Source organism: Carassius carassius, chromosome 26, assembly GCF_963082965.1.
Source record: "Carassius carassius chromosome 26, fCarCar2.1, whole genome shotgun sequence".
In the NCBI taxonomy this organism is placed as follows: domain Eukaryota; kingdom Metazoa; phylum Chordata; class Actinopteri; order Cypriniformes; family Cyprinidae; genus Carassius; species Carassius carassius.
The window spans coordinates 29,895,716-29,921,201 of NC_081780.1; the positions used below are offsets into that span (position 1 = coordinate 29,895,716).

At 44.5% G+C, this 25,486-nt stretch overlaps 1 protein-coding gene across 1 annotated transcript in view; it reads right to left on the minus strand.

The window, feature by feature from the left end:
• LOC132106157 (uncharacterized) overlaps positions 1 to 20,276 on the minus strand; it is a 39,692-nt gene extending 19,416 nt beyond the window's left edge. The window contains exons 1-3 of the mRNA XM_059511815.1: positions 20,195 to 20,276; positions 10,130 to 10,352; positions 7,272 to 7,337 (exon numbers count right to left, since the gene is read on the minus strand). Of these exons, the coding sequence (XP_059367798.1) occupies positions 7,272 to 7,337; positions 10,130 to 10,352; positions 20,195 to 20,266 (361 nt within the window). The 5' untranslated portion in view covers positions 20,267 to 20,276. The remainder of the gene's footprint in view (positions 1 to 7,271; positions 7,338 to 10,129; positions 10,353 to 20,194) is intronic.
• Between the last annotated feature and the right edge of the window lie 5,210 nt (positions 20,277 to 25,486).

Consider the following 25,486-nt stretch of genomic DNA (forward strand, 5'->3'; position numbering starts at 1 on the left):
TACTTTCAGAAACCACTGTCGGTAAACACAATCCGCCGTGCCATCAGCAGATGCCAACTAAAGCTCTATCATGCAAAAAGGAAGCCATATGTGAACATGGTCCAGAAGCGCCGTCGTGTCCTGTGGGCCAAGGCTCATTTAAAATGGACTATTTCAAAGTGGAATAGTGTTTTATGGTCAGACGAGTCCAAATTTGACATTCTTGTTGGAAATCATGGACGCCGTGTCCTCCGGGCTAAAGAGTAGGGAGACCTTCCAGCATGTTATCAGCGTTCAGTTCAAAAGCCAGCATCTCTGATGGTATGGGGGTGCATAAGTGCATACGGTATGGGCAGTTTCCATGTTTTGGAAGGCTCTGTGAATGCTGAAAGGTATATAAAGGTTTTAGAGCAACATATGCTTCCCTCCAAACAACGTCTATTTCAGGGAAGACCTTGTTTATTTCAGCAGGACAATGCAAAACCACATACTGCAGCCATAACAACAGCATGGCTTCGTCGTAGAAGAGTCCGGGTGCTAACCTGGCCTGCCTGCAGTCCAGATCTTTCACCTATAGAGAACATTTGGCGCATCATTAAACGAAAAATACGTCAAAGACGACCACGAACTCTTCAGCAGCTGGAAATCTATATAAGGCAAGAATGGGACCAAATTCCAACAGCAAAACTCCAGCAACTCATAGCCTCAATGCCCAGACGTCTTCAAACTGTTTTGAAAAGAAAAGGAGATGCTACACCATGGTAAACATGCCCCGTCCCAACTATTTTGAGACCTGTAGCAGAAATCAAAATTGAAATGAGCTCATTTTGTGCATAAAATTGTAAACTTTCTCAGTTTAAACATTTGCTATGTTATCTATGTTCTATTGTGAATAAAATATTGGCTCATGTGATTTGAAAGTCTTTTAGTTTTCATTTTATTAAAATTTAAAAAACATCCCAACTTTTCCGGAATTCGGGTTGTATATATATATATGCATATGTGTGTGTATACACAAGGGCCTATTTAGATTTTGCCAGTTTCCATATGGCCTGGCATTAGCTCCGTCAGCTTTTCAAAAGATGATGGCAACCATTCTGGAAGAAGTACCTGGTGTCCAGAATTATTTGCACGATCTAATAGTTTACAGTGCCATTGCTGATGAACACGATCAGACTCTCCTTACTGTCCTGATAAAACTCAAAGAGGCTAGACTGTTTCTGAATGATGAAAGACCACACTCCGCTTCCTTGGCCATGTCATTACTGCAGATGGTATTTTGCACGAGCAAGAGCACATTATTGTAAAGACCAATATTTCTGATGAACAGGAGTGCAACATTTTTGAAAAACAATAAGCAGAGTGGACTGCCATAATGCAAAACATTTACTGCAGGCTTCAACATGGCTGTGTTTACGATTAAATTTCAACAACAACAAAAAAATCGCATAGGCGATTTTCTTAGGCTGTCAAATAAAAGAAAATTTTGAATATTCGTCGAATTTAAAATAAAAATCCACATCCTAATGCGCATATGAATTTTAGGTGTGCATTAAGGAAGCTGCCTTATGAGCCCCGGTCCGTGTTCCATTCCATCTCGCCGCGCGCACAGCTGTGTCTACACAACTTTCAAAGGCGGACGAGCTCGACACCCAGGATCTGCTTTCTCATCTTTCACCTACGTGCACGAGATGCGATGACAATATATGTGTCATTGCATTATAAGGATATGTTAGCCTATCCAGTTGAAGCCTCTTAAAAAAAATTATAAATAAATAAGTAAAGAACATCAATGTGGAGAAGATCTTGTTTACATCAAAACTGAAACCAAGTCGTTCACACAGAAAGCATATTTCGCGCATTTTCTAGAGGGACACCGTTGGATTTGCGTCTCGCAGAGAGCCGCATGTTTAGAAAGACATGTAAAATTAATGTATTAATTTAATTTTCTAAAAATATCTCGAGACTTTATGTTGGGATTTTGTTCCCCATCCCACTGCATCTCATGTTTTTAAATGAAAAAATGTATCCTGTGTGACTAGTTTTCTGCCCTTTTTATTTATTTAACAATGCATGCATACATGATGCTGTTTTGTTTATAGTTCTTTAAGCAACTTAATTAATAATAATTGGTTCATAAACATTATTTTAAATATTATGTTTTTTTCACAGTCATGTATTCTAATGCTTTGAATAAACATGGAGTAATATTTCTCGATGCGCTATCTTGAGCCTCAGAAGAGAAGCAAAAAGCTTTTCTTCACCCTAACTGAAATTATGTATTTAAAATTCGAATACAATTCGAATTTTGATCATATTTAAGTAAAAAATTCGAATTTAGTTTTTCAGCTATTTTGACAGCCCTAGGCGATTCTAGCCCGGATCTGTATCTGTATGCATGAGACGGTCTGAATACCGGCAGAATTCACATTTCTGTTGTAAAAAGAGAAACATTGTGCAGAAGTATTATTTGCTGTTATGCGTATTTGTCCGAAGCTGCAGTTGCTGTGTGACGCCTGTTCAAAAAAAAAAAAAAAAACCTGGATGCGCTCCGAGAGAAGGTCGTTAAAATCATTTTCTTATTTTCGTTTTCAAAACTTGTGTTGGTTGATTCGTGCTTGATTCGTACAATAGATTTTCGAACATAAAGTGACAGTCGACACGGTCACGGTTTTAGACTAGAGATGAGAAGGGATGGGAAAAGATCTGGGCACAGTTTTTCCAGAACTTCGTTCCAAGTTAAAGCGGTGTCGAGCTGTTTTAATGAATTATTTTAGATGTATTATGGTGCCCGAACCCGTATGACTTTGAACAGTAACCGCGAACATTTAGTTTACTGCAGCCGCAGCCATCATTACCAAGCGCGAACCGTTGACTCTGACAGTGAATGAGAGTCTGAGACGAAGCGAACGCACAGGCCACAGTGTGACATCTGTGTAAACACAGATTACGTCAAGGGTTTTTTTTATTAAAGAAGATAGCCTTCATTTGTATGTAGGCCAAGGCAATTTATATATTTACAATACTTACTTAAATATTATATATAATTAATAGTATTTTATTGCGTTTGTATTAGTTATTTGAAGAGTAAAAAAATAATTGGTCGGTCTTAACGCAAATTTACAATCTGCAAATCGGTCGGACTAAAAGCAAAAAAATTAATAAAAATTGAGTCGGTGCTAAATTTACACGGTCGGTAAACAATAATATTTTTAAGGATGGCCTAAACCAGATCTTTTGCACCACATATATCCCTAGTCAATTAAAAATGTATCACTATAGCATATTTAAAGGCAACAGACTTGCACCTAATGGCTGTACAGAAAACACATTAAGCATATAAAAAAATACAAACAATTTAAAAAGAATACAATCAGACAACTTTAACAAAAAAAAAAACCCCAACTAATCAAACGCCTGAGAGAACAAATAAGTCTTATATGGAATATAAAATATACTGACACAGCACAAATGCTCATGTGATCACGTAAATCAGTTGAAAACGAATAGAAATTATGATTCTGTCATCAGAATTATGCAGTAAACGTGTAAATATATACATATTTCTACAGGTATGTGCATCTTTGGACTGTCACGGTCGGTAAACCGTGATCTCTGGGTTTTGCACTTTGTGGGTGAAGTCTGTGTGTTACGCGTCAGCAGTGATTAATTTGTGGGCGTCTCCGCTAATTGTCATCAGCAACAGCTGTCACTCATTACCCATCCCTATATATTTGGCTTGTCTAGCGTCTTGTGTTTTTGAGAGCGTTGTTTCATGTTTGTGACCTATGCTTTGCTTTCTTGTGTGTTTCTGCGTTGGATGTCCGTGTCTCCCAGGAACCCCGTCCACTCTACGCAACCCACCACCAAGCAACACCACTTATGCCGCGTTCCAGGCAACCCGTAACCCGTGTTTTTCCAACCTTCTACCCGTGAAACTGCACTGGAACAGCAGTCAAACCCGTGACTTCCCACCCGTGAACTCGTACTAGATAGATGTACTCCGAGTTACGAACTCTGACGTCACATAGCCTGCGAAACAACAATGGCAGCCTCTACAGATAATATTGCCTATGGATGCGGTGTTTACGCAAGTGGTGCACGTTAAAAAAACGATTTTAGGACAATATAACATTCCAATAAAATTAATAATCTAGCTACAATTGATTGCGCTCAGGAAGTTTGGCGTGACTTGCCTGGAACGCTATTGAGTCGTGGTTTGATATCGTGCCTTTACGGGCTCAAAAACCTGCCTGGAACGCAGCATTACTTTCGGCTCGCTTCCCCACAGTTCCTGTGTCACCCTCTCCTGCTGCCAACTCACCTCCACCTTCCGGATACTTCACTCTTCGCCACCATCCTGGACTGTGTATTCCTCCCAGCATCATATTTGTGTCTCAGTATTGTCTTGTGTATCATTGTCTTCATTAAATTGTGTTAACCTCTGTAATGATAAAAACTTCGTATTCATCCGGAAGAAGGAAGCGGGAACCGGCAGACAATCAAAAATGTCAAACCCGATTCTTTGTCACGTCTTTGTGATCCTTCCGCCCACCCGGTGACTCCCGAGTGTATTTTACCTGAGAAAATAGTCATCTCAGCACTCGTATGGGAGGTCGAATCCAAGGTCAAGACGGCCTTAGAAGGGGTAACGCCTCCACCCGGTTGCCCACCGAATCGTTTATTTGTGCCGGAGGAGTTACAGTCCGAAGTTATTCAGTGGGGTCACTGCTCTAACGTTGCTTGTCATCCAGGGATAAGCCGAACCAAGGGTTTAGTTAAACAACGATTCTGGTGGCCACTTATGGCTTGCGACGTCCACGATTTTGTTTTGGCTTGCTCCGTTTGCACCAGTGGTAAGTCATCTAACTGGCCTCCAGGTGGGCTTCTTCAACCGCTGTCTGTCCCTTCGAGACCCTGGTCACATATCGCGCTAGATTTTGTTACCGCCCTCTAATGGCATGACGGTCGTTTTGACCGTAGTGGACCGGTTCTCGAAGGCGGCACATTTCATTCCCTTGCCCAAATTACCTACAGCCATGGAGACAACGGTCACTGTCCTAGATCACGTCTTTCGGTTACATGGCCTCCCGGTAGACGTGGTTTCGGACAGGGGATCCCAATTCATATCCAAATTTTGGAAGGAAATTTGTAAATTGCTAGGAGCGACGGTTAGTCTGTCTTCGGGTTATCATCCCCAGAGTAACGGGCAGTCTGAGCGAGCCAACCAAGATTAAGAGAGAACGTTGCGATGTTTAGTCTCCAAGAATCCTTCTTCCTGGAGCCAACAACTCTCTATGCTGGAGTACGCTCACAATTCGTTACCAGTGTCAGCCACGGGCCTCTTTCCGTTTCAGTGCAGCTTAGGTTACCAGCCACCAGCTTTTCCTAGTCTGGAATCTGAAGTCGCGGTCCCCTCCGCTCACGCATTTGTCCAGAGGTGCCACCGCACCTGGACCAGATGAGGGAGCACACTAAGGCCAAGGCCGATCGCCACCGGTCAAAGCCTCCCGTTTACATCGTGGGTCAAAAAGTGTGCCTTTCTACTAACAATATTCCTTCTCCGTTCCGTTTCTAACAAATTAGCCCCCAAATTCATTGGCCCGTTTACTGTCACCAAGATCATTAGTCCGGTGACAGTCCGCTTCAAACTACCTCCAGCATACAGGATAATACATCCCGCCTTCCATGTGTCCTAAATTAAACCCGTGTTTTATTCGCGTATTAATCCGCCTACCCGGTTCCCCCACCGCCGCGTCTCATAGATGGGGAACTTATTCGGTGAATCGTATTCTGGACTCAAGATGGAGGGGACGAGGATTCCAGTACTTGGTGGACTGGGAAGGTTACGGTCCGGAGGAGAGGAGTTGGGTACCTGCTAGGGACATACTGGATCACTCCCTTATTGATGGTTACAATCAGCAGGTAGGCCCTTCTGGGAACTCCAGGAGGCGTTCTTAGAGGGGGGGGGGGGTACTGTCACGGTTGAAAGTGAAAGTGAAGTGACATTCAGCCAAGTATGGTGACCCATACTCAGAATTTGTGCTCTGCATTTAACCCATCCGAAGTGCACACACACAGAGCAGTGAACACACACACCGTGAGCACACACCCGGAGCAGTGGGCAGCCATTTATGCTGCGGCGCCCGGGGAGCAGTTGGGGGTTCAATGCCTTGCTCAAGGGCACCTAAGTCGTGGTATTGAAGGTGGAGAGAGAACTGTACATGTTGGTAAACCATGATCTCTGGGTTTTGCACTTTGTGGGTGAAGTCTGTGTGTTACGCGTCAGCACTGATTAGTTTGTGGGCATCTCCGCTAATTGTCATCAGCAACAGCTGTCCCTCATTACTCAACCCTATATATTTGGCTTGTCTAGCGTCTTGTGTTTGTGAGAGTGTTGTTTCATGTTTGTGACCTATGCTTTGCTTTCTTGTGTGTTTCTGCGTTGGATGTCCGTGTCTCCCAGGAACCCCGTCCACTCTACGCAACCCACCACCAAGCAACACCACTTACTTTCGGCTCGCTTCCCCACAGTTTCTGTGTCACCCTCTCCTGCTGCCAACTCACCTCCACCTTCCGGATACTTCACTCTTCGCCACCATCCTGGACTGTGTATTCCTCCCAGCATCATATTTGTGTCTCAGTATTGTCTTGTATCATTGTCTTTATTAAATTGTGTTAACCTCGCACTTGCTTCCTGCCACTCCTTCACCCAGTCGTTACATGGACTAAAAGCCCTAATGGACGCTGTTCAGAGAAGCTAAGTGAACACAAATAAACCGCTGCAGACGTGACTGATTATGAATACGTGTTGTTATTATATTCAAAATGTCACATGTACCAATTTTTCATTTTGCATAAATTTATAAATCACTGTCACTGCAACATAGTTTTATCAAAACAGTGGTCAAATATCGAAGCTAGACTCTTTTTAACGACACACAGTATCTCCGGATCAAATAAAGAGTGTTTTAATATGCTGTGAATGTGAATTAAGAACCGATTTAAAACTGGCTGGTGAAGTTTAGTGACAAATCAAATGTTACCTCAAGATTTCTTGGATGTGGCTGCAGACTAGCTGCAAGAGAACCTAGATTTTTTTGTCCCTAGAACAATAAATATTGTTAACTCCTTAAAAATGATCAAATATAAAGGCAATATTGAACAGGGAACCATTAAAAGAGCCCTATATTCATTAAACAGTTTATAACATACAAGGCTAAAATGGTGATTTTATATGATGCAATTTTTATGTTTCCATCTGTGTTGGAGGGGAAAAAAACTTTACTCACGGTTCTGACGTCTTCTCTCCTCCTCCTCCTGCTGCTGTCTCCGGTTTTCATCTTCTTTAATTTTTCCTATTCAAAAACAGCATCAGACACTATGGGATTAGAATCAACTAATAGGTTACACTTTATCATTTTGTGTTATTTAGCTTGCAGTCAACAATTACCCCTATAGCTAAGCACCAGCTATGTGCTGTCACAGCTGTATATAAGAGATGTCTGTTTCATTTGTATTGACTGCAAAATAACATAAAACTGTATCCGAAAGGCTTTATGTTTTTATCTCTACTATATATTTTTAATCTCTGCCCTTTTATTTATTCTGCTATATATACATATATCCAACTCAAAGTCTTTAATAAATCCAAAGGAATCAGGAAAACACACGTAGAACTCTAGACACAAACAAGGACAAACAGGAACTACACAAGACAGATCACCCCCCTCCTGAATGGCATGTAACAGTACCATCGGGGAGGTGGGCAGGCGCCCTTGAGGCTAGTTCTGGACTGGAACAGGGTGAAGACAAGGAGAGCCTCCAGGGCAGATCAGGAAGCCATGGCGGAGCAATGTTCAATTTTCAATTTATTTATAAATTACATTAACAACCTTAGTATACCAAAGTGCTGTACACAGACAAAACTACATGACTAGCGCAGTTAAAAAATCTCCCACCTCGTTCCCCGCAAAACTAACACGCCTGCTAACTTCGTAATGAACACACCGACCCCGAGACATATTGTTCTCACCACTGACATTGGGCAAAGGATTCACCGTTTGTGCTTGGTGAAGGGCTATACTTTCACTTTCAGAATCACCGTCATCTTCTGAAGGCAGATATTCCCCTTCAGAATCAGGGTCCGCGAATAGAAGTCCCAACACTTCAATGCGGGTAAGCTTTATTGATGCCATTAGATGATAATAATAAGAATAATAAGAATCTAATGCAAATACTCGCTGGCATTGACAATATTGCTCTGATAAAATGTCTCACTCTCACACTAGCTCCACTTTTGTTCGCACTGATTCAATGCGCTCTAGCTTGAAGATTTTGTATAGAAGCATGGCGTTTTTTTGAGTGAGATGAAGTATGACATGTCTGCTATCCAGTGGAGGGGAGGTCAAACGAAATTTGACACCCTATTTGACAAAATCTGCCATTTTATTCAGTGCCGCATCTTGTCGAGTAAACTCGACCGTGGCGCCAAGAGGGTTAACTCAGAATCAGGAGCCCTTCCTGGGCTGAGATGGGGATCAGGGTAGCGCTTAAGTGGTGCTGGCACTGGAGGTGGAGCAGGCACAGCAATGCACTTTCAAGGAGCTGGTCCTGAAGTGAGCTTTGGGGCTGGCAGGCTTGCCACATTAATGTTCGTTGGGCCATATGAATGGCCATTTAATTAGAGTGGGCCGCAGGCGGTGGGCTTAAGCCAGTGGCGGGCCACGAACTTGACGGGGAAACGGCCGGCTGTATTAACTTCGGGACGGCCAGAAGGCTTGGCTCGGGAATGGGCAGCAGATGGACCCTGATCAGAGGCTCTCCAGACACCGGATGACTGCCTCTTTCCAGCCGAGGTTGGTGGTGTCTGGGAGCTCCGCAGAGCGATGGTAAGTTATCCCGATCCGGGACAGCATTACGAGGATTTCCCCCTCGAGGGAGCTGGCTAGGACGAGCGGCACGAACGCCCTCGTATAGATAATCGGATCGGCGCTTGCTTGAGCTAAGGCAAGGAACATCACTTGTTCCTCCATTTGATCAGGGAAAACTAAAAACATATTTTTGTAAAAAAGGAAATCAAACGGGGAAAAAAGGTGCCGCTTACTTTCATTTAAAGGTCTGGAATTCTGTCACGAGGTGCTACTGTGAGGAGCACGAAGCGAGACAGGAGGAGAGGCAATGTCTAACTCAAAGTCTTTAATAAATTTAATGGAAAACACACATAGCACTGTAGACACAAACAAGGACAAAGAGGAACTACACGGAACATACACGTGACTATTATATTATATTAATATTATATCAATAAAATATTGCTATTTAATAAAATACTTTATTAATTATTAATATTAACAATTATTACATTATATTATATTATATTATTATATTATAGATTACATCAAAAAATATAGTATATATTCTGTTACTAAAAATATATTATATATTCTATTATATATATATATATATATATATATATATATATGTATTTATTTATTTATATACATATATATGCTATAATTATTGAATTAAGATTATAACAATAAGCACAGCCACCATGAAATCACTCTTTTTACTTTGAGATCATTCTGAGGTAAAATACAGATTTAAAACCATAAAATATAGTTTAATAGCTACGATACTGTTTTTGAAATCAATCTTTGAATAGCTTTGACAGGAAACACTGGCATCTAACTGTGTCTTTGGAAAAAAACAATTAATAAAAAAAAAATATTATCGAATAAGCATGTAATATTCTGTGTCCTAAACTCCTGAAACATTGGTGTCTCTGCAATTTTGGAAAGAAATTAATGAAATTGTGTGTTTGTGAAAATATTCAGATGTAACCCCCTTTGTGATTGTTAACATTTTCATAAGTAACTGTAATTAAATTACATTTTTTCTCAGTAACTGTAACAGATTACAGTTACATTTATTTTTTTAATTAAATTATGTAAGTTTGTTACATCTAACTAATATATAATATTATATGTATATTATGTATTAAAAACTGAAAAACTTTGTTTTTATAACAGCAAAGGCAAAATTCATTTTGAATGGGATGCCGCACAAGCACATATTGCAGTATTGGGGTGCACATACTTTTGGCTGTACAGTGTAGTCCAGAAATGACACGTTTGCAGGAACTTACCGTAGTTGGGACAGTAATGAGTGCCGCCCTCAGAAGTGCAGTGCATCTGAATCTGGGAACGGTCGTAGGTTTCTTTTAGGATAAAACACGTGTTGCCTTTATGCGTGTTAAACTCGTATGAAAAACTACTCCACGAGTGATTTTCATATCTGAAGTAGATGTAGCGATGGATTGCCAGAGCCTCTTCATAGGATGTGGTGCTGCCAGGACCGATGTATGTATACTGAAAAGCAGAATTTGACATCTGTTTTTTTCATCAGAAATGCAGTAAAAAATGACAAATAAATACAAACTTATTGTTGTGAGATATTATGTCATTCTTAGTTATTGATATGCTAACTAGGAAAAAGTGAACAAAGAATCAGGATTTATAATCTAGAATTGCATAAATAATGTAGTGAATATGTCACACCCAGGGGCTGGCTATGCTTTAACTAAGCCACACCCCTTCTCAACTTCCACCTCGAGGAGGTCCCCAAACCCGACCCAATGGCCAAGCAACACGAGAACAAGTAAGTGATAAAACAATCTTTATTTAAATATTTAAAAATAGCTTAGGGAATAGGGAAAGGGCAATTAAAACTAAACTCTGACTCGGCCCTCCAGATGGGCTATGGCCGGGAAGAGGTCAGGGAGCAAGGGGGCCACGGGGATCCGGGGCGTGGGGCTCGGGCCCCGGCCTGAGTCTTAGGTATCCGTAGCGCCCTCCTTCTTCCTCCTCTTCGCTGAATACAGCTCACGGTAAGTACTGGTTCACTCAGTTCGTTCTCGAGGTGCCCACTCTCTTTCTCTTCCTCCACAGGCAACAGCTCTTCGCTGATTACAGCTCACAGTAAGTACTGATTCACCCAGTTCGTTCCTTGGGTGCTCACGCTCTTTCTCTTTCTCCACAGGCAACGGCTGGGACACACAGGCACAGTTAGTTCAGCTTGGTTTTGCTCTCACCTCTTCGCTGATTACAGCTCACAGTAAGTACTGGTTCACACAGTTCGTTCCTTGGGTGCTCACTCGCTTTCTCTTTCTCCACAGGCAGCGGCTGGGACACACAGGCACAGTTAGTTCAGCTTGGTTTTGCTCTCACCTCTTCGCTGATTACAGCTCACAGTAAGTACTGGTTCACACAGTTCGTTCCTTGGGTGCTCACTCGCTTTCTCTTTCTCCACAGGCAGCGGCGTAAGTACAGGTTCCCTCAGTCTCTCCTCGTGTTACCCACTCTCTCTCCTTTTCTCTCCACAGGTATCAACTTGGGCACAATAGCACAGTTAGTTTGCTTTGAATGGCTCTCACCTCTGGGCTGGACACAGCGTACTGTAAGTACAGGGTTCGCTCTATTCCTCCTCGTGTTATTCACTCTCTCTCTCCTTTCCTCTCCACAGGTATCAACTTGGGCACAATAGCACAGTTAGTTTGCTTTGAATGGCTCTCACCTCTGGGCTGGACACAGCGTACTGTAAGTACAGGGTTCGCTCTATTCCTCCTCGTGTTATTCACTCTCTCTCCTTTTCTCTCCACAGGTATCAACTTGGGCACAATAGCACAGTTAGTTTGCTTTGAATGGCTCTCACCTCTGGGCTGGACACAGCGTACTGTAAGTACAGGGTTCGCTCTATTCCTCCTCGTGTTATTCCCTCTCTCTCCTTTTCTCTCCACAGATATCAACTTGGGCACAATAGCACCGTTAGTTTGCTTTGAATGGCTCTCACCTCTGGGCTGAACACAGCGCACTGTAAGTACAGGTTTCCTCTGTTTCTCCTTGTGTTACTCACTCTCTTTCCTTTCCTCTCCACAGGTATCAACTTAGACACAAAACACAGTTACTCTGCTTTGGATGGCTTTCACCTCTGGGCTGGACACAGCGTACCGTGCTATCTCCGGAGATCTGAAGCACGCTCACAACATATACTGTACTGAACTAGGCCAGGACCAGCAATCTCCTTGTCCTCCCACGCCGAAGTGCGTGAAGGCGGGGGTTTATCTGACAGGACACACGGCAATACACAGCAGCCCACAGCAATATACAACACCACGTCAAAATTATAGGTTTTCACAGCACGAAGACTCACCCACCACACTCAGTGTACGGAAAGGACACCCGTCTTCCTTCACTTCGCTTGGTTCGGATCTGGCGATGGAATATGCGGCCTAGCTAGTGATGTCGTCGTTGCGACTACTTCAATAAGTATTCCTTCGGCTCTCCCACCACACTATATTAGGGGTAGGGCCACCCTCCTCCTCCTGGAGAGATCTACACAACGCCAGGTCAATATACAGGGCACTTTCGACTGGCTCTTAGTACTCACATCAATGCCACTTCCAATCCCCTTTTTCACGTCGTCTCAGTTCGCCGTATAATCTGTTCACTTCTCAACCTTTAAGGTTCGCGATGTCTTCACAATCATACAATTCCAGCCTGAGGGAGAGAGAGAGTTAGACAGCTACCAGCAGCGTACCAAGACGGGCACAACCCAGTGCTTCACACACACCAAAGAGAGCTTCCCAGACTGTAAAATAACTTGGCCTTAAGTACTGCCTTGTCCAGCGTATCCTCCAATCACCAACCGCTGTCCCTAACTAGGCACAGGTGCATCGAATTCCCTGATTTTCCTTCTTACGGCGCTACCGGAAGTTCCGGTGTTCTGTTTTTCCGGTCCGGGCGGAAACACTTCCGGGCGGAACCAAACTTCCCGAATTTTGGTTCCGCCCCTAAAGATCGTCACCTTGTGACATCCTCCCCCGCCAATCCGTTCTAGTCCCTAGAACGTCCTCGGGCTGTCCACTCCCCATAGCGGGCAGGGGGTCGGCCTCGGTTCTCTCGCTGGGATCGTCTCACTGGTGAATCGGGCTCAGCTTGTTCAGGGGCTGCTTCTGGTTCTCTCGGGGCGATCGGGGGTGGTGCCACCACGGGTCTCCCTGGTACCACAGCCCAACCTTCAATCCAGGGGGCCGCTGGTACAGGTTCCGTGGGGACTTCTTCCACGGCTTCAGGGTAGTTAGGGCATGGGCGAATCATGTTCCGGTGCACCACACGGTCGGGGCCTGACTTCCCTTCTGGCCGGATGGTATAGACCGGCTGCCCCGGCCTCTGCTGCCGGCAGACTACATAAGGGGTGGCCTCCCAACGGTCACTCAGTTTCCCCTTCCCCTGCCGCCGATTATCTCTCACCAACACCCTCTCTCCTGGCAGTAGAGGGGCTTCTCTAGCAGTCCGATCATACAACCGCTTACTTTTCTCTCCTGCCATCTGTATCCTTTTCGACACCTGCTCGTAGGCGAAATGCAAGCGCTGGTGATGGCGCCCCACCCACTCCGTTACACTTGCTTCCTCTTGGTCGGCTATCACTCCTAGGACCAGGTCAGTAGGCATTCGTATGTGTCTGCCAAACATCAGGTAAGTGGGAGCGTAACCCGTAGTACTATGTATACTGTTGTTATAGGCCTGTAGGAGGTTTGGCAAGGCACTCACCCAATCGTCCTGCCGTTGTTGGTCCAAGGTCCCCAGCAGCCCCAATAGGGTCTGATTGAATCTCTCACAGCCGCCGTTCCCCTGAGGATGATACGAAGTGGTGTGAGTTTTCGTGCAACCGTACAACTGGCATAGTTCTCTAATTACCCTGGACTCAAAGTTGGCTCCTTGATCGGAGTGCAGAAACTCCGGGCATCCGAACGTCTGGAAGACGGCCCGCCATAAAACTGTAGCGGTGGTGGTTGCAGTCTGGTCGAGGGTGGGGATAGCCCAAGCGTACTTTGTGAACAAATCCGTTATTACCAAGATGTTCTGGTAGCGATCTCGTGGTCGGCCCAGTGTCAAGAAGTCCATAGCCATGATATGAAGGGGGGCCTTCGCATGGATGGGTACCATTGGCGCTCGGACCTCCCGTCTGGACTTAAACAATATGCATCTCGGGCAAGCTTGAATTAGGGCGTGCACCGATGCCTCTAGCCCGGGCCAAAAGAAGAATCTCCTAAGCAGGGACACGGTCCTCTCCTGTCCCTGATGCCCCAACTGGTTGTGGTACGCCGAAACTAAAGCCGTTACCTCATCTGCGGGTACCACGATCTGGCGTACTTCTTCGCCCAACTTCGGGTCACTGACCCTTCTGCACAAAACGCCATCTCTCAGCTCCAGCCTGTCCCATTGCCCCAGCAGCCTCCTCCCAGTATCCGTCTGGGCTAACCTCTCCGCTGGCGTCAGCCGTCGGCCCTGTTCCAGCCATTCTCTTACCAGCCGCACATCTTGATCCCTGGCCTGTCTCTCCCTCCACCGACGGGGATCCCATCCCCAGTTCTCAGGCACGGCCTCTTGTCTGCTGCCTGGTGCCTCTACTGCTCCTACCATATAGCCCTCCTCCGGGCTGGCCCCTCCGGGGCTTTCCGCTTCGGGCAGCCTTGAGAGGACGTCCGCGTTCATGTGTTCACGCCCTGGTCGGTACTGTAGTTGATAGTCAAAGTTGGCCAGTTGGGCCACCCACCGCTGCTCCACGGCTCCCAGCTTCGCCGTCTGTAAGTGTACTAATGGGTTATTGTCTGTAATGATCGTCACCTTGGCACCCCAGAGGTAGTCTTTAAATTTCTCACTTAGGGCCCACTTCAACGCCAGCAGCTCCAATTTGAAAGAACTATAGTTCGCATCGTTCCTCTCGGCTGGGTGGAGGCTCCGGCTGGCGTACGCGATGACCCTCTCAACTCCGTCCTGCCGTTGAGCCAACACCGCTCCCAGCCCGAGATTGCTGGCATCTGTATACAAAAGGAATGGTTTTGTGAAATCTGCGTATGCCAAGATAGGGGCCTGTAACAGCTCCTGCTTCAATGTCTGGAACGCCGACTCACAATTTGCATCCCAGTCTACGTTGGGCGACCCCCGGCCCCGGTTACGACCTGTGCCAACCAGCAACTGATTAAGGGGTTTAGCAATTTTTGAAAAGTCCTTTATGAAACGCCTATAGTATCCCACAAATCCTAAAAAGGATCGCACTTGCCTCACTGTCCTCGGGGCCTTCCAGTCCTTCACGGCCGATACCTTTCCAGGATCTACGGACACTCCAGCCGCACTGACCACGTGGCCCAGAAAGTTGACTTCTCTCCGTAGTAAGTGACACTTTTTGGGCTGTAGTTTCAATCCGTACTTCTCCATGGCCCGAAAGACTTCCTCGAGGTGCCTCAGGTGTGAATCAAAATCTGGGGAGTAGACAATCACATCATCCAGGTAAACTAATACTGACTCCATTAACTGACCTCCCAAGCACCGCTGCATCAGCCGCTGGAAGGTGGCCGGAGCGTTACAGAGCCCGAAAGGCATCCGGTCCCATTCAAATAGTCCAAACGGGGTTGTAAAGGCAGTCTTCTCCCGGTCTGCTTCGGCCACCTGCACCTGCCAGTAGCCACTGGCCAAATCTAGGGTAGAGTACCATGCCGACTGCGTGAGGCTGGCAAGCGAATCTTCGATCCGTGGCAAAGGGAAAGCGTCTTTCTTAGTCACGAGGTTCAGCTTACGGTAGTCCACGCAGAATCTCCAAGCCCCCGTCTTCTTTTGCACCAGCACTATGGGGGCCGCCCACGGGCTGCTGCTTTCCCTAACAACTCCTTGCTTCAGCATGCCTTGCAGGAGTGTACGTACCTCGGTATACAAAGTGGGCGGAATTGGGCGATACCTCTCCCGGCTGGGCCCTGCATCCCCGGTAGGTATATGATGTTGTACCACCTGGGTGCATCCGTAGTCTTCATCGTGGGTGGCGAACACATGCTGCCATCTCCGAAGGAGGGCCTGTAACTTCTGTGTCTGTGCCTGCTCTAAATCCTCCCCTTGTAACGACTCACCCGCCAGGTGGCTCGGCACACTCCTCTCCATACCACCCCATGGGGTGTCTACTTGTGTCAGGGCCACCTCGATGACAGTGGGGCACACCTGACGAAAACTAATATCCCTCTCTTCCCTTACTTGGTGGGATGTAACCGTTGTCAGACGGGCTAATCGTTGGTGCCGATGTAGTTGCACCGCGTATGGATGTACATTCCGTATCCTCACGGGGACTCTCCCCCGCCGGACCGTCGATAGTCCTCGTGCCACTTCCACTTGTGGACAATCCACATGGGGCTCCACCAGCACCCACTCTTCTGGGCCCGCTCTTCGGGGCGGTACTCGCGCCCACACAACAGCCTCACTTTTTGCGGGGACAGACAAAGCAAAACGACACATCACTCTTCCTACCTCTTCCTGTTCCCTGCGGACTTGGCTCATTTGCACCCTTCGACAGTCAGCTACCACACACTCCCACTTGGGCCTCTCTGCAGGTGGTATCTTCGATACGGGCCTAGCCCGAAATAGCTCTTCCCAGCAATCAGCGAGGACATTCATGCCCAACAGGGCTCGATGTGCACCCAGACAATGGTCTTGCACGATAATCACACCTTTCTGGGGGACCATCACTCCGTGAACCTCTAGGTCCGTCAATCGGTAGCCAATATATGGGATGTCGAGGCCGTTTGCGCCCTTCAGAGTAAGCCAGGGGGCCTCCGCCCCTGGTGCCCCTTGTTTCCCAAACACTTCTTCGGATAAACTCTCAGCAAACAACGTCACTTGGGAGCCTGTGTCTACCAGGCATTGAATCTCCTTGCCGCACACTCTCACCTTCGCCACGGGGCTACGCCCAATCATCTGGCTCCTAGAGCCATATCCTCTTCCAGGGTCTTCTCGAGGGGTCCCGGCCACACGACCCACAGTGGCCGGCCGACCTAAAAACCCCCTTCTGACGCCCTGCGGGGCCCACACTGGCGGCTATAGTGACCTGGTTTGCCACAGCGGTTGCAGATGGGTCGCCCTTGCTCGTCCCATTCGAAACGGGGCCGGTTAAAGTGGTTCGGGCGCCTGAACGGCTCTCGGCCTCCCTCTGAGTACACTCGGTCTCGGGGCGCCGGCCGTGGTTCCTCCCGCGCCCGTCCTTGGCGCAATTCTCCTACGAGGGCTTTAGACAGTTCAGACATCTGATCGCGGACATCTTTCAAAAGTTCAGCCTTCAGTGCTTGCTTCCAGTCAGGGCCTCCGGGTTGTGCTGGTGCTACTTCACTGACAACCGCACACACTGGGGAACCACTCACCTCAGTCTCATCACCTTCCAGGGCCAGTGCCTCTTTCTTCAGATCTTCGAACGTAAGACCCGGGTCCCTTCGAAACTGGATACGTAGGCTCTGTCTCACCGGACCCTCCTTCAACCCCAGAAGAAACTGGTCCCGCAATAGAGTCTCTCCATCTCCCAACCCGTGGTCCCGACGGGTCTGTAGTCGGGCGAATTGCTCTCGCAACCTCAGGGCGAAAGCTCTAATCGGTTGGCGGGGGCCCTGCTTACAATTGAAGAACTGGGAGCGAAGGACAGCTACGGGGGTGTGGTCACCATACTGTTCAGTGAGGAACTGGAACACGGTTTGGGCGTTGGCTCTAACGGCTTCGGGGGCGGCATGCACCTCTCGCCGCGCTTCTCCATCCAGGGAGTTTAACACAAATTGAAGCCGCTGGGCTGCACTAAGGCCCTGTAGGTCGGCCAAGTACTCTAGTTGAGCCTTCCATTCAGACAATCGTACCTCGGATTCTGTCCCCCCATATTTTTGAATCCAGGGGCTCCCCATAAAAACGGGCATGGCACGGGGTTGGGCTGAAAGCCCCGCGTTGTCGGTCATTGGACGACCTTGGTTACTCAACTCGAGGTGGAAATCCTGCCGACTACGCCAAATCTGTCACACCCAGGGGCTGGCTATGCTTTAACTAAGCCACACCCCTTCTCAACTTCCACCTCGAGGAGGTCCCCAAACCCGACCCAATGGCCAAGCAACACGAGAACAAGTAAGTGATAAAACAATCTTTATTTAAATATTTAAAAATAGCTTAGGGAATAGGGAAAGGGCAATTAAAACTAAACTCTGACTCGGCCCTCCAGATGGGCTATGGCCGGGAAGAGGTCAGGGAGCAAGGGGGCCACGGGGATCCGGGGCGTGGGGCTCGGGCCCCGGCCTGAGTCTTAGGTATCCGTAGCGCCCTCCTTCTTCCTCCTCTTCGCTGAATACAGCTCACGGTAAGTACTGGTTCACTCAGTTCGTTCTCGAGGTGCCCACTCTCTTTCTCTTCCTCCACAGGCAACAGCTCTTCGCTGATTACAGCTCACAGTAAGTACTGATTCACCCAGTTCGTTCCTTGGGTGCTCACGCTCTTTCTCTTTCTCCACAGGCAACGGCTGGGACACACAGGCACAGTTAGTTCAGCTTGGTTTTACTCTCACCTCTTCGCTGATTACAGCTCACAGTAAGTACTGGTTCACACAGTTCGTTCCTTGGGTGCTCACTCGCTTTCTCTTTCTCCACAGGCAGCGGCTGGGACACACAGGCACAGTTAGTTCAGCTTGGTTTTGCTCTCACCTCTTCGCTGATTACAGCTCACAGTAAGTACTGGTTCACACAGTTCGTTCCTTGGGTGCTCACTCGCTTTCTCTTTCTCCACAGGCAGCGGCGTAAGTACAGGTTCCCTCAGTCTCTCCTCGTGTTACCCACTCTCTCTCCTTTTCTCTCCACAGGTATCAACTTGGGCACAATAGCACAGTTAGTTTGCTTTGAATGGCTCTCACCTCTGGGCTGGACACAGCGTACTGTAAGTACAGGGTTCGCTCTATTCCTCCTCGTGTTATTCACTCTCTCTCTCCTTTCCTCTCCACAGGTATCAACTTGGGCACAATAGCACAGTTAGTTTGCTTTGAATGGCTCTCACCTCTGGGCTGGACACAGCGTACTGTAAGTACAGGGTTCGCTCTATTCCTCCTCGTGTTATTCACTCTCTCTCCTTTTCTCTCCACAGGTATCAACTTGGGCACAATAGCACAGTTAGTTTGCTTTGAATGGCTCTCACCTCTGGGCTGGACACAGCGTACTGTAAGTACAGGGTTCGCTCTATTCCTCCTCGTGTTATTCCCTCTCTCTCCTTTTCTCTCCACAGATATCAACTTGGGCACAATAGCACCGTTAGTTTGCTTTGAATGGCTCTCACCTCTGGGCTGAACACAGCGCACTGTAAGTACAGGTTTCCTCTGTTTCTCCTTGTGTTACTCACTCTCTTTCCTTTCCTCTCCACAGGTATCAACTTAGACACAAAACACAGTTACTCTGCTTTGGATGGCTTTCACCTCTGGGCTGGACACAGCGTACCGTGCTATCTCCGGAGATCTGAAGCACGCTCACAACATATACTGTACTGAACTAGGCCAGGACCAGCAATCTCCTTGTCCTCCCACGCCGAAGTGCGTGAAGGCGGGGGTTTATCTGACAGGACACACGGCAATACACAGCAGCCCACAGCAATATACAACACCACGTCAAAATTATAGGTTTTCACAGCACGAAGACTCACCCACCACACTCAGTGTACGGAAAGGACACCCGTCTTCCTTCACTTCGCTTGGTTCGGATCTGGCGATGGAATATGCGGCCTAGCTAGTGATGTCGTCGTTGCGACTACTTCAATAAGTATTCCTTCGGCTCTCCCACCACACTATATTAGGGGTAGGGCCACCCTCCTCCTCCTGGAGAGATCTACACAACGCCAGGTCAATATACAGGGCACTTTCGACTGGCTCTTAGTACTCACATCAATGCCACTTCCAATCCCCTTTTTCACGTCGTCTCAGTTCGCCGTATAATCTGTTCACTTCTCAACCTTTAAGGTTCGCGATGTCTTCACAATCATACAATTCCAGCCTGAGGGAGAGAGAGAGTTAGACAGCTACCAGCAGCGTACCAAGACGGGCACAACCCAGTGCTTCACACACACCAAAGAGAGCTTCCCAGACTGTAAAATAACTTGGCCTTAAGTACTGCCTTGTCCAGCGTATCCTCCAATCACCAACCGCTGTCCCTAACTAGGCACAGGTGCATCGAATTCCCTGATTTTCCTTCTTACGGCGCTACCGGAAGTTCCGGTGTTCTGTTTTTCCGGTCCGGGCGGAAACACTTCCGGGCGGAACCAAACTTCCCGAATTTTGGTTCCGCCCCTAAAGATCGTCACCTTGTGACAAATACACTGTAAGATCTTACTCCTCTGTTGTCCTGGGTGTCAAAGTACCAGGTGTAAGGAGTCTGATTGACGACTGAAACCTTGGCACCCATGGTTCTGGATACTCTGTTACATTAAAACATTAAACTTTGGTCAGTATTTAATAGTGATGGAAGACAAAGCTAAGATTAGAAAAACAACAACAACTGTAATGGTATTAACAATAACTTAAGTAAAAAAGAACCTGATTTTATTCCTGTGCAGAGAAGTCCATGAATGTGAGAAGAGTGAAGTCTCCTGCTCTTTATAAACTGTCCATCAGAATGAGAGGACAGAAGGGGGCTGAGCTTACGACTATGTCATAGAGAGAAATAAATATAAGATATAATATATCTTTTTTAATAAGTAATCATATGCTATATACTTAACAAGAACCCAAGAGTTAAATATTATCACAGGTGACTTTAAGTGTATGTTTAGAACTTTGTATTTAAAGTTACAAGTGATAATATTTCACCTCTGGGGTGTTGTTCATCATACACTTTAGTGTTTTCTAAAACAAGAAGCCAATATTTAACTCCTAGGTTCACACACTATACTATTTTATGAAAAATTATTTAACAAGAACCCAGGAGTTAAATATTATCACTGGAAAATCTAAGTGTGATGTATTTATTTATTTAAATTAAATTAAAAAATAAATTTAAGACCAAAAAAGACAAAAAAAAATAACTGTAATTACATTTATTGTTATCTTATAGTCAAATACTCCCAGAATTCCCTGCATGACACATTAGATTTTTTTCCCATTGAAATAAACATCTTATTCTTATTTTTTCGTATCAGTTGTGTACATTAGGGTTTTATGTTAGATGTGTAGAGCTACATCTCCAAAATTGCCAAAGCAAATTTTTAAATAGGCGCTATCTTTATAAATAAACTGCAGATTTGAGTTTTAAACAACTACATTCTTGCCTGAAATACTCTTAGAACTGCATTTCATGACACAATAACAGTAATACTTTGAAAACGATGTGCTTGCAGGTTGGTGTGAAATGCGGTCTGGGACACCTGGCACCTCTGGATGCATCCTTGATAAAAGGAGCGGAGCACAAAAACTTCTGGCGATTTGAACTGTACTTGGCTAGATGTGAACTTTGAATTGGAACAGTACTTGGGCCACGACCGAGCGGCAACCTCCCGCTCTCTGTTGTGAAGCCAACAAGGAAGTGACTAAAACTGTAATTCCTTAACTGGCCGCTTGAGGCTGGCTGCAAAAGGGAGTCAGTCCCATAGACTCCACATGTTAAAATGCCCAACTTTACAGCAGAAAAAAAACATGTTTACAGCCTGGTTCTAAAAATCATTTTGGTCTAAATAGCAAATTTTGCCCTTCATGACAACTGTGAGGGGGGTGAGTTTTTTTTTATAACTCATCCGTTTAAATTATATTAAGTCTTAAAGTTCTGCATAATTAAGGGCATGGCCTCTTAAGTGACAGGTGCCGCTGCTGACACTGCCGTCGAATCTAGGTGGGCGTTTCTTCAGCAACCAGCTCCCGCCTTTTTGCCCATTTTCAATTGTCCGGGAGAGTCACGCGATGACGTGCTGCCAAGATGGCGACGGCCCGCTCTGGACATTTTGAGCTTCAAAAACGCTCTTCAGGAGTCTACGGGTGATGTCACAGACACTACTTCATATTGAGAAACGGCAACTTGTTTAGTTTCTATTGAATCAACCATTTTGAATGATTCATTTGATTTGAATGATTCAATAAGTCATTTATTAAAACAGGGAAGTGCTGGCACCTACTGGTGGTTTTATTGTCATATTTATTTATCCATGACGGACCTAAGTGCCAGCACAAAAACAAATTCTGCAAAATATTGTTTAATTATCAATATTGACCAAAATTCCTCTATTTCAGGCCCCAGAAGAAAAAAAAACGTATAAATAATAGTTACTTTAATAAGGCTAATTTCATTAAATATGAGACAAATATTGTAATTAGAGTAAAATTTGCCAAAGGACCCAACCCCACCAGCCACTTGTGGAGTGTTCAGGAAATGTATATCTTCATACTTGCACGTAATGACAGATAATTATCAGAATTTACAGAAAACAGGAAGATAAAGAAGGGAAGCTTTCAAACTGAAAGTTCAAGATTTTTAGAAAGTACACAGTTCAACGTTCAACTAAATAAAATGTAATCATATTTTTTAAATGAATGTTTTCTTATAAGCTCTTTTTTGGCCTCTTCAGAAAATTCATCCATGCATGTAAAGTCCTCACAATGATCTCTGATCTGCAGTTTTTTTTTCTTTTGAGTAGTGTTTTATTCCTGCCTTGTCTTGTTTTATGATTCAAACTGTACTTTTTTAACATTTAAAGCTTAGTATCATAGAATATTTTAAATATATTTTCACATATATAAGCCTCAGGTTTGTAGGTCAGGAGCAGAAAGCCATAAAGAACTCATTACAGCTTTCTGTAGAAGTTAAAGTTTGCAGGCTACATTTCTGTTTTTATTGCACCATACCAAAGACCACTAGAAACTATTGGAGCAACACTGCTCCTAAAATGTTTTGTTGACAAAGCAGTGGTAGAAGATACAGCTAAAATTAAAAAAACTAACTATTATGTAGTTTTTATCATAGCACATGCAACTGTCACATTTCAAAAGAAGACAATGTTCATAGATTGAAATGTTGGGGGAATTTAGTTACAATTTTTAACATTAGACCTTAACTCAACAAAATGAATGAAGCGATTTGGAAAAGGATTCACTCCTTTTGCTGAACAAAGTTATCTACCATATCTATTCCATCACACTTTTAACATGTTGTGAGATTTGAAAACTGATTCTTTTGAACATTAGCGTCACATATCCAGCATCATATGTATGGGTTTTTATATTCAGTAGGTTTGATTTGTAGCTCACGCAGTATGCAGTTGCACTTGAGAGGTGAGGTTCAACAAAACAGAGGTTCAACAAAACAGTTCAAACCTGCATATAAGGAAGTTCAGGTGTAGGGGATATTTCCAACATGATAGAGCATTAATTGTTAGCGACACTGCCCATATATTTGATTTCTGGACCGCCGCAATACATACCTGAAGCAACACAGCAATACGTGCCTATATCAATGTAATAAAAACGTTCCAGAGTCACGTATTTGACCCGTATTTTAGCACCACTCTGTATACATTTCACATTAAAACGGCCACAAAACATGTAGTAAGGTGCGTAAAAAAAATGGTGTAGCAGAAATGTATCTAGAGGCACGTATTTCCATGAGCCTCGGTTGGTTTTACACTATTTACAGATACAGCATAATTACAGCACACAGTAGCAGTATTTTAGATGAGAGAACTTTCACTATGTTGTACATCCTCAAACTCATTGCTGTTGAAATGATTTGTAGCCAAGTACTTCTTCTTACATATCCTGTATTTTTGCAGAACTGAGACAGTATAATGTTGCGTTGCATGTCATATGAGGCTATAATTTGATTGCGAGAATATGTTTTTGAGTAAAATATTGACGTGGAAGTTTGACATTTGTACAAGTGCATGTGTAGTTTTGAAATGGTATTCATAGTTGAGAGAAAATTATGAATTGTTTCATGAATTGTGTTAGCAATCGAGAAAATGAAAGGTAAGATGAAATGAAAATGCCATCAAACCTTTTCTAAATATGTTCATTTCCCTTTAGATATACATTTGTAGCACTTAAAAACAGCAGTGTATTGTTTCTACTTTAAAATGTGCAGTGTTCACATTTATTTATCGCATTTGAAGTTTAATAATCAATCACAATAATCCATATCGGGATTTCCTGTTTTTCTATCCACGTTTTTAAGACCTATTGAAATGATCATTAAAAATTTCTTATGCAATTTGGGATATAAGCCTTTTCATGGCTTTCAATTTGATTGCAAGACTTTTGATTTGACTTTTTATAGACCTGCAAGGAGTCTGTTATTGCGGCCATTTTTGGGGTTCTTCTCAGCATTTGTATTTAGATTACTAAAGCTCTAAAAAAAGTAACAACAATAAGAGTGAATTTACATATTACTAAGATATTTTTTTTGGCAGTAGCTATTTGCACTAAGTGCAAATGGCAATGGATTATATTTATACAAAGTGAAAATAGCATTATTTTTTAACGATATACTATTTACACTAAGTGCAATAGCAAGGTTTTCTGCTATTAAATCACCTGTGTCCTGTCTAAACCGCTTTACACACTATACTATTTCCTCCACACTCCACCTGGCTCTTACCCACCTAGAAAATAAAGACTCCTATGTCAGAATGATTTTTAATCGACTTCAGCTCATCATTCAATACAATAATCCCACAACAGCTCATTAATAAACTAAACCTGCTTGGGCCTTGACAGTTCTCTCTGCAATTGGATCCTGTACTTTCTAACTGGAAGACTTCAGTCAGTCCGTGTCGGCCACAATACCTCAAGCACTACCACACTGAGCACAGGTGCCCCACAAGGCTGTGTGCTCAGCCCACTGCTCTTCAAGCTGCTGACCCACGATGATAACTGTAATAGATTGATGTGTGAACTTCAAACAACTATACAAAGTTTTATGAGGAAAGTGAAATATAAACCAGGCAAAAAAAATTATCTACCGTGTTTAAATGAAAACATAAGGTCACTCATGAAACAAAGGGACCAAGCTCTTAAGATGGCTCTCAGGAACAAAGTGGATCATGAGAAGCGTCTATTTACCACAATGAGAAATAAGGTTGTAAAAGAGCTCAAAAAGGCTAAAGCAACATTTTTTATTAATGCAATAAGTGAAACAACAGGGAACAGTAAAGAAATCTGGCGGAATTTGAATAAATGAACTGGGAAATATAATACCATTAATAAAAAAATCTAATTAAATATAGATGGAAATGTGATCGATGATCCAAGTAGAGTGGCCATAGCATTTAATACTTATTTCATTGATTCTATAAAAACTTTGACTCACAATTCCCCGGGATTTAACTATTCTATCGCTCCTCTGAATACTAATGCTCCCATTTTAACTTTTAGAGAAGTGACTAATTCCAAGGTGTGTATGATTATTTCCTCCTTAAATTGTTCAAGGGCAAAGGATGTTTACGGAATGGACACAATATTTATTAAAACTCATAAGAAGGCACTCATTCCTCCTATTACAAAAATTATTAATCAGTCTATCATTGATGGAGTTTTTCCAAGTGCTTGGAAATTGCTACAATTACACCAGTGTATAAATCAGGTGATCATATGACTATTAGTAATTATAGACCCATCAGTATTCTTCCATCAGTATCAAAAATTG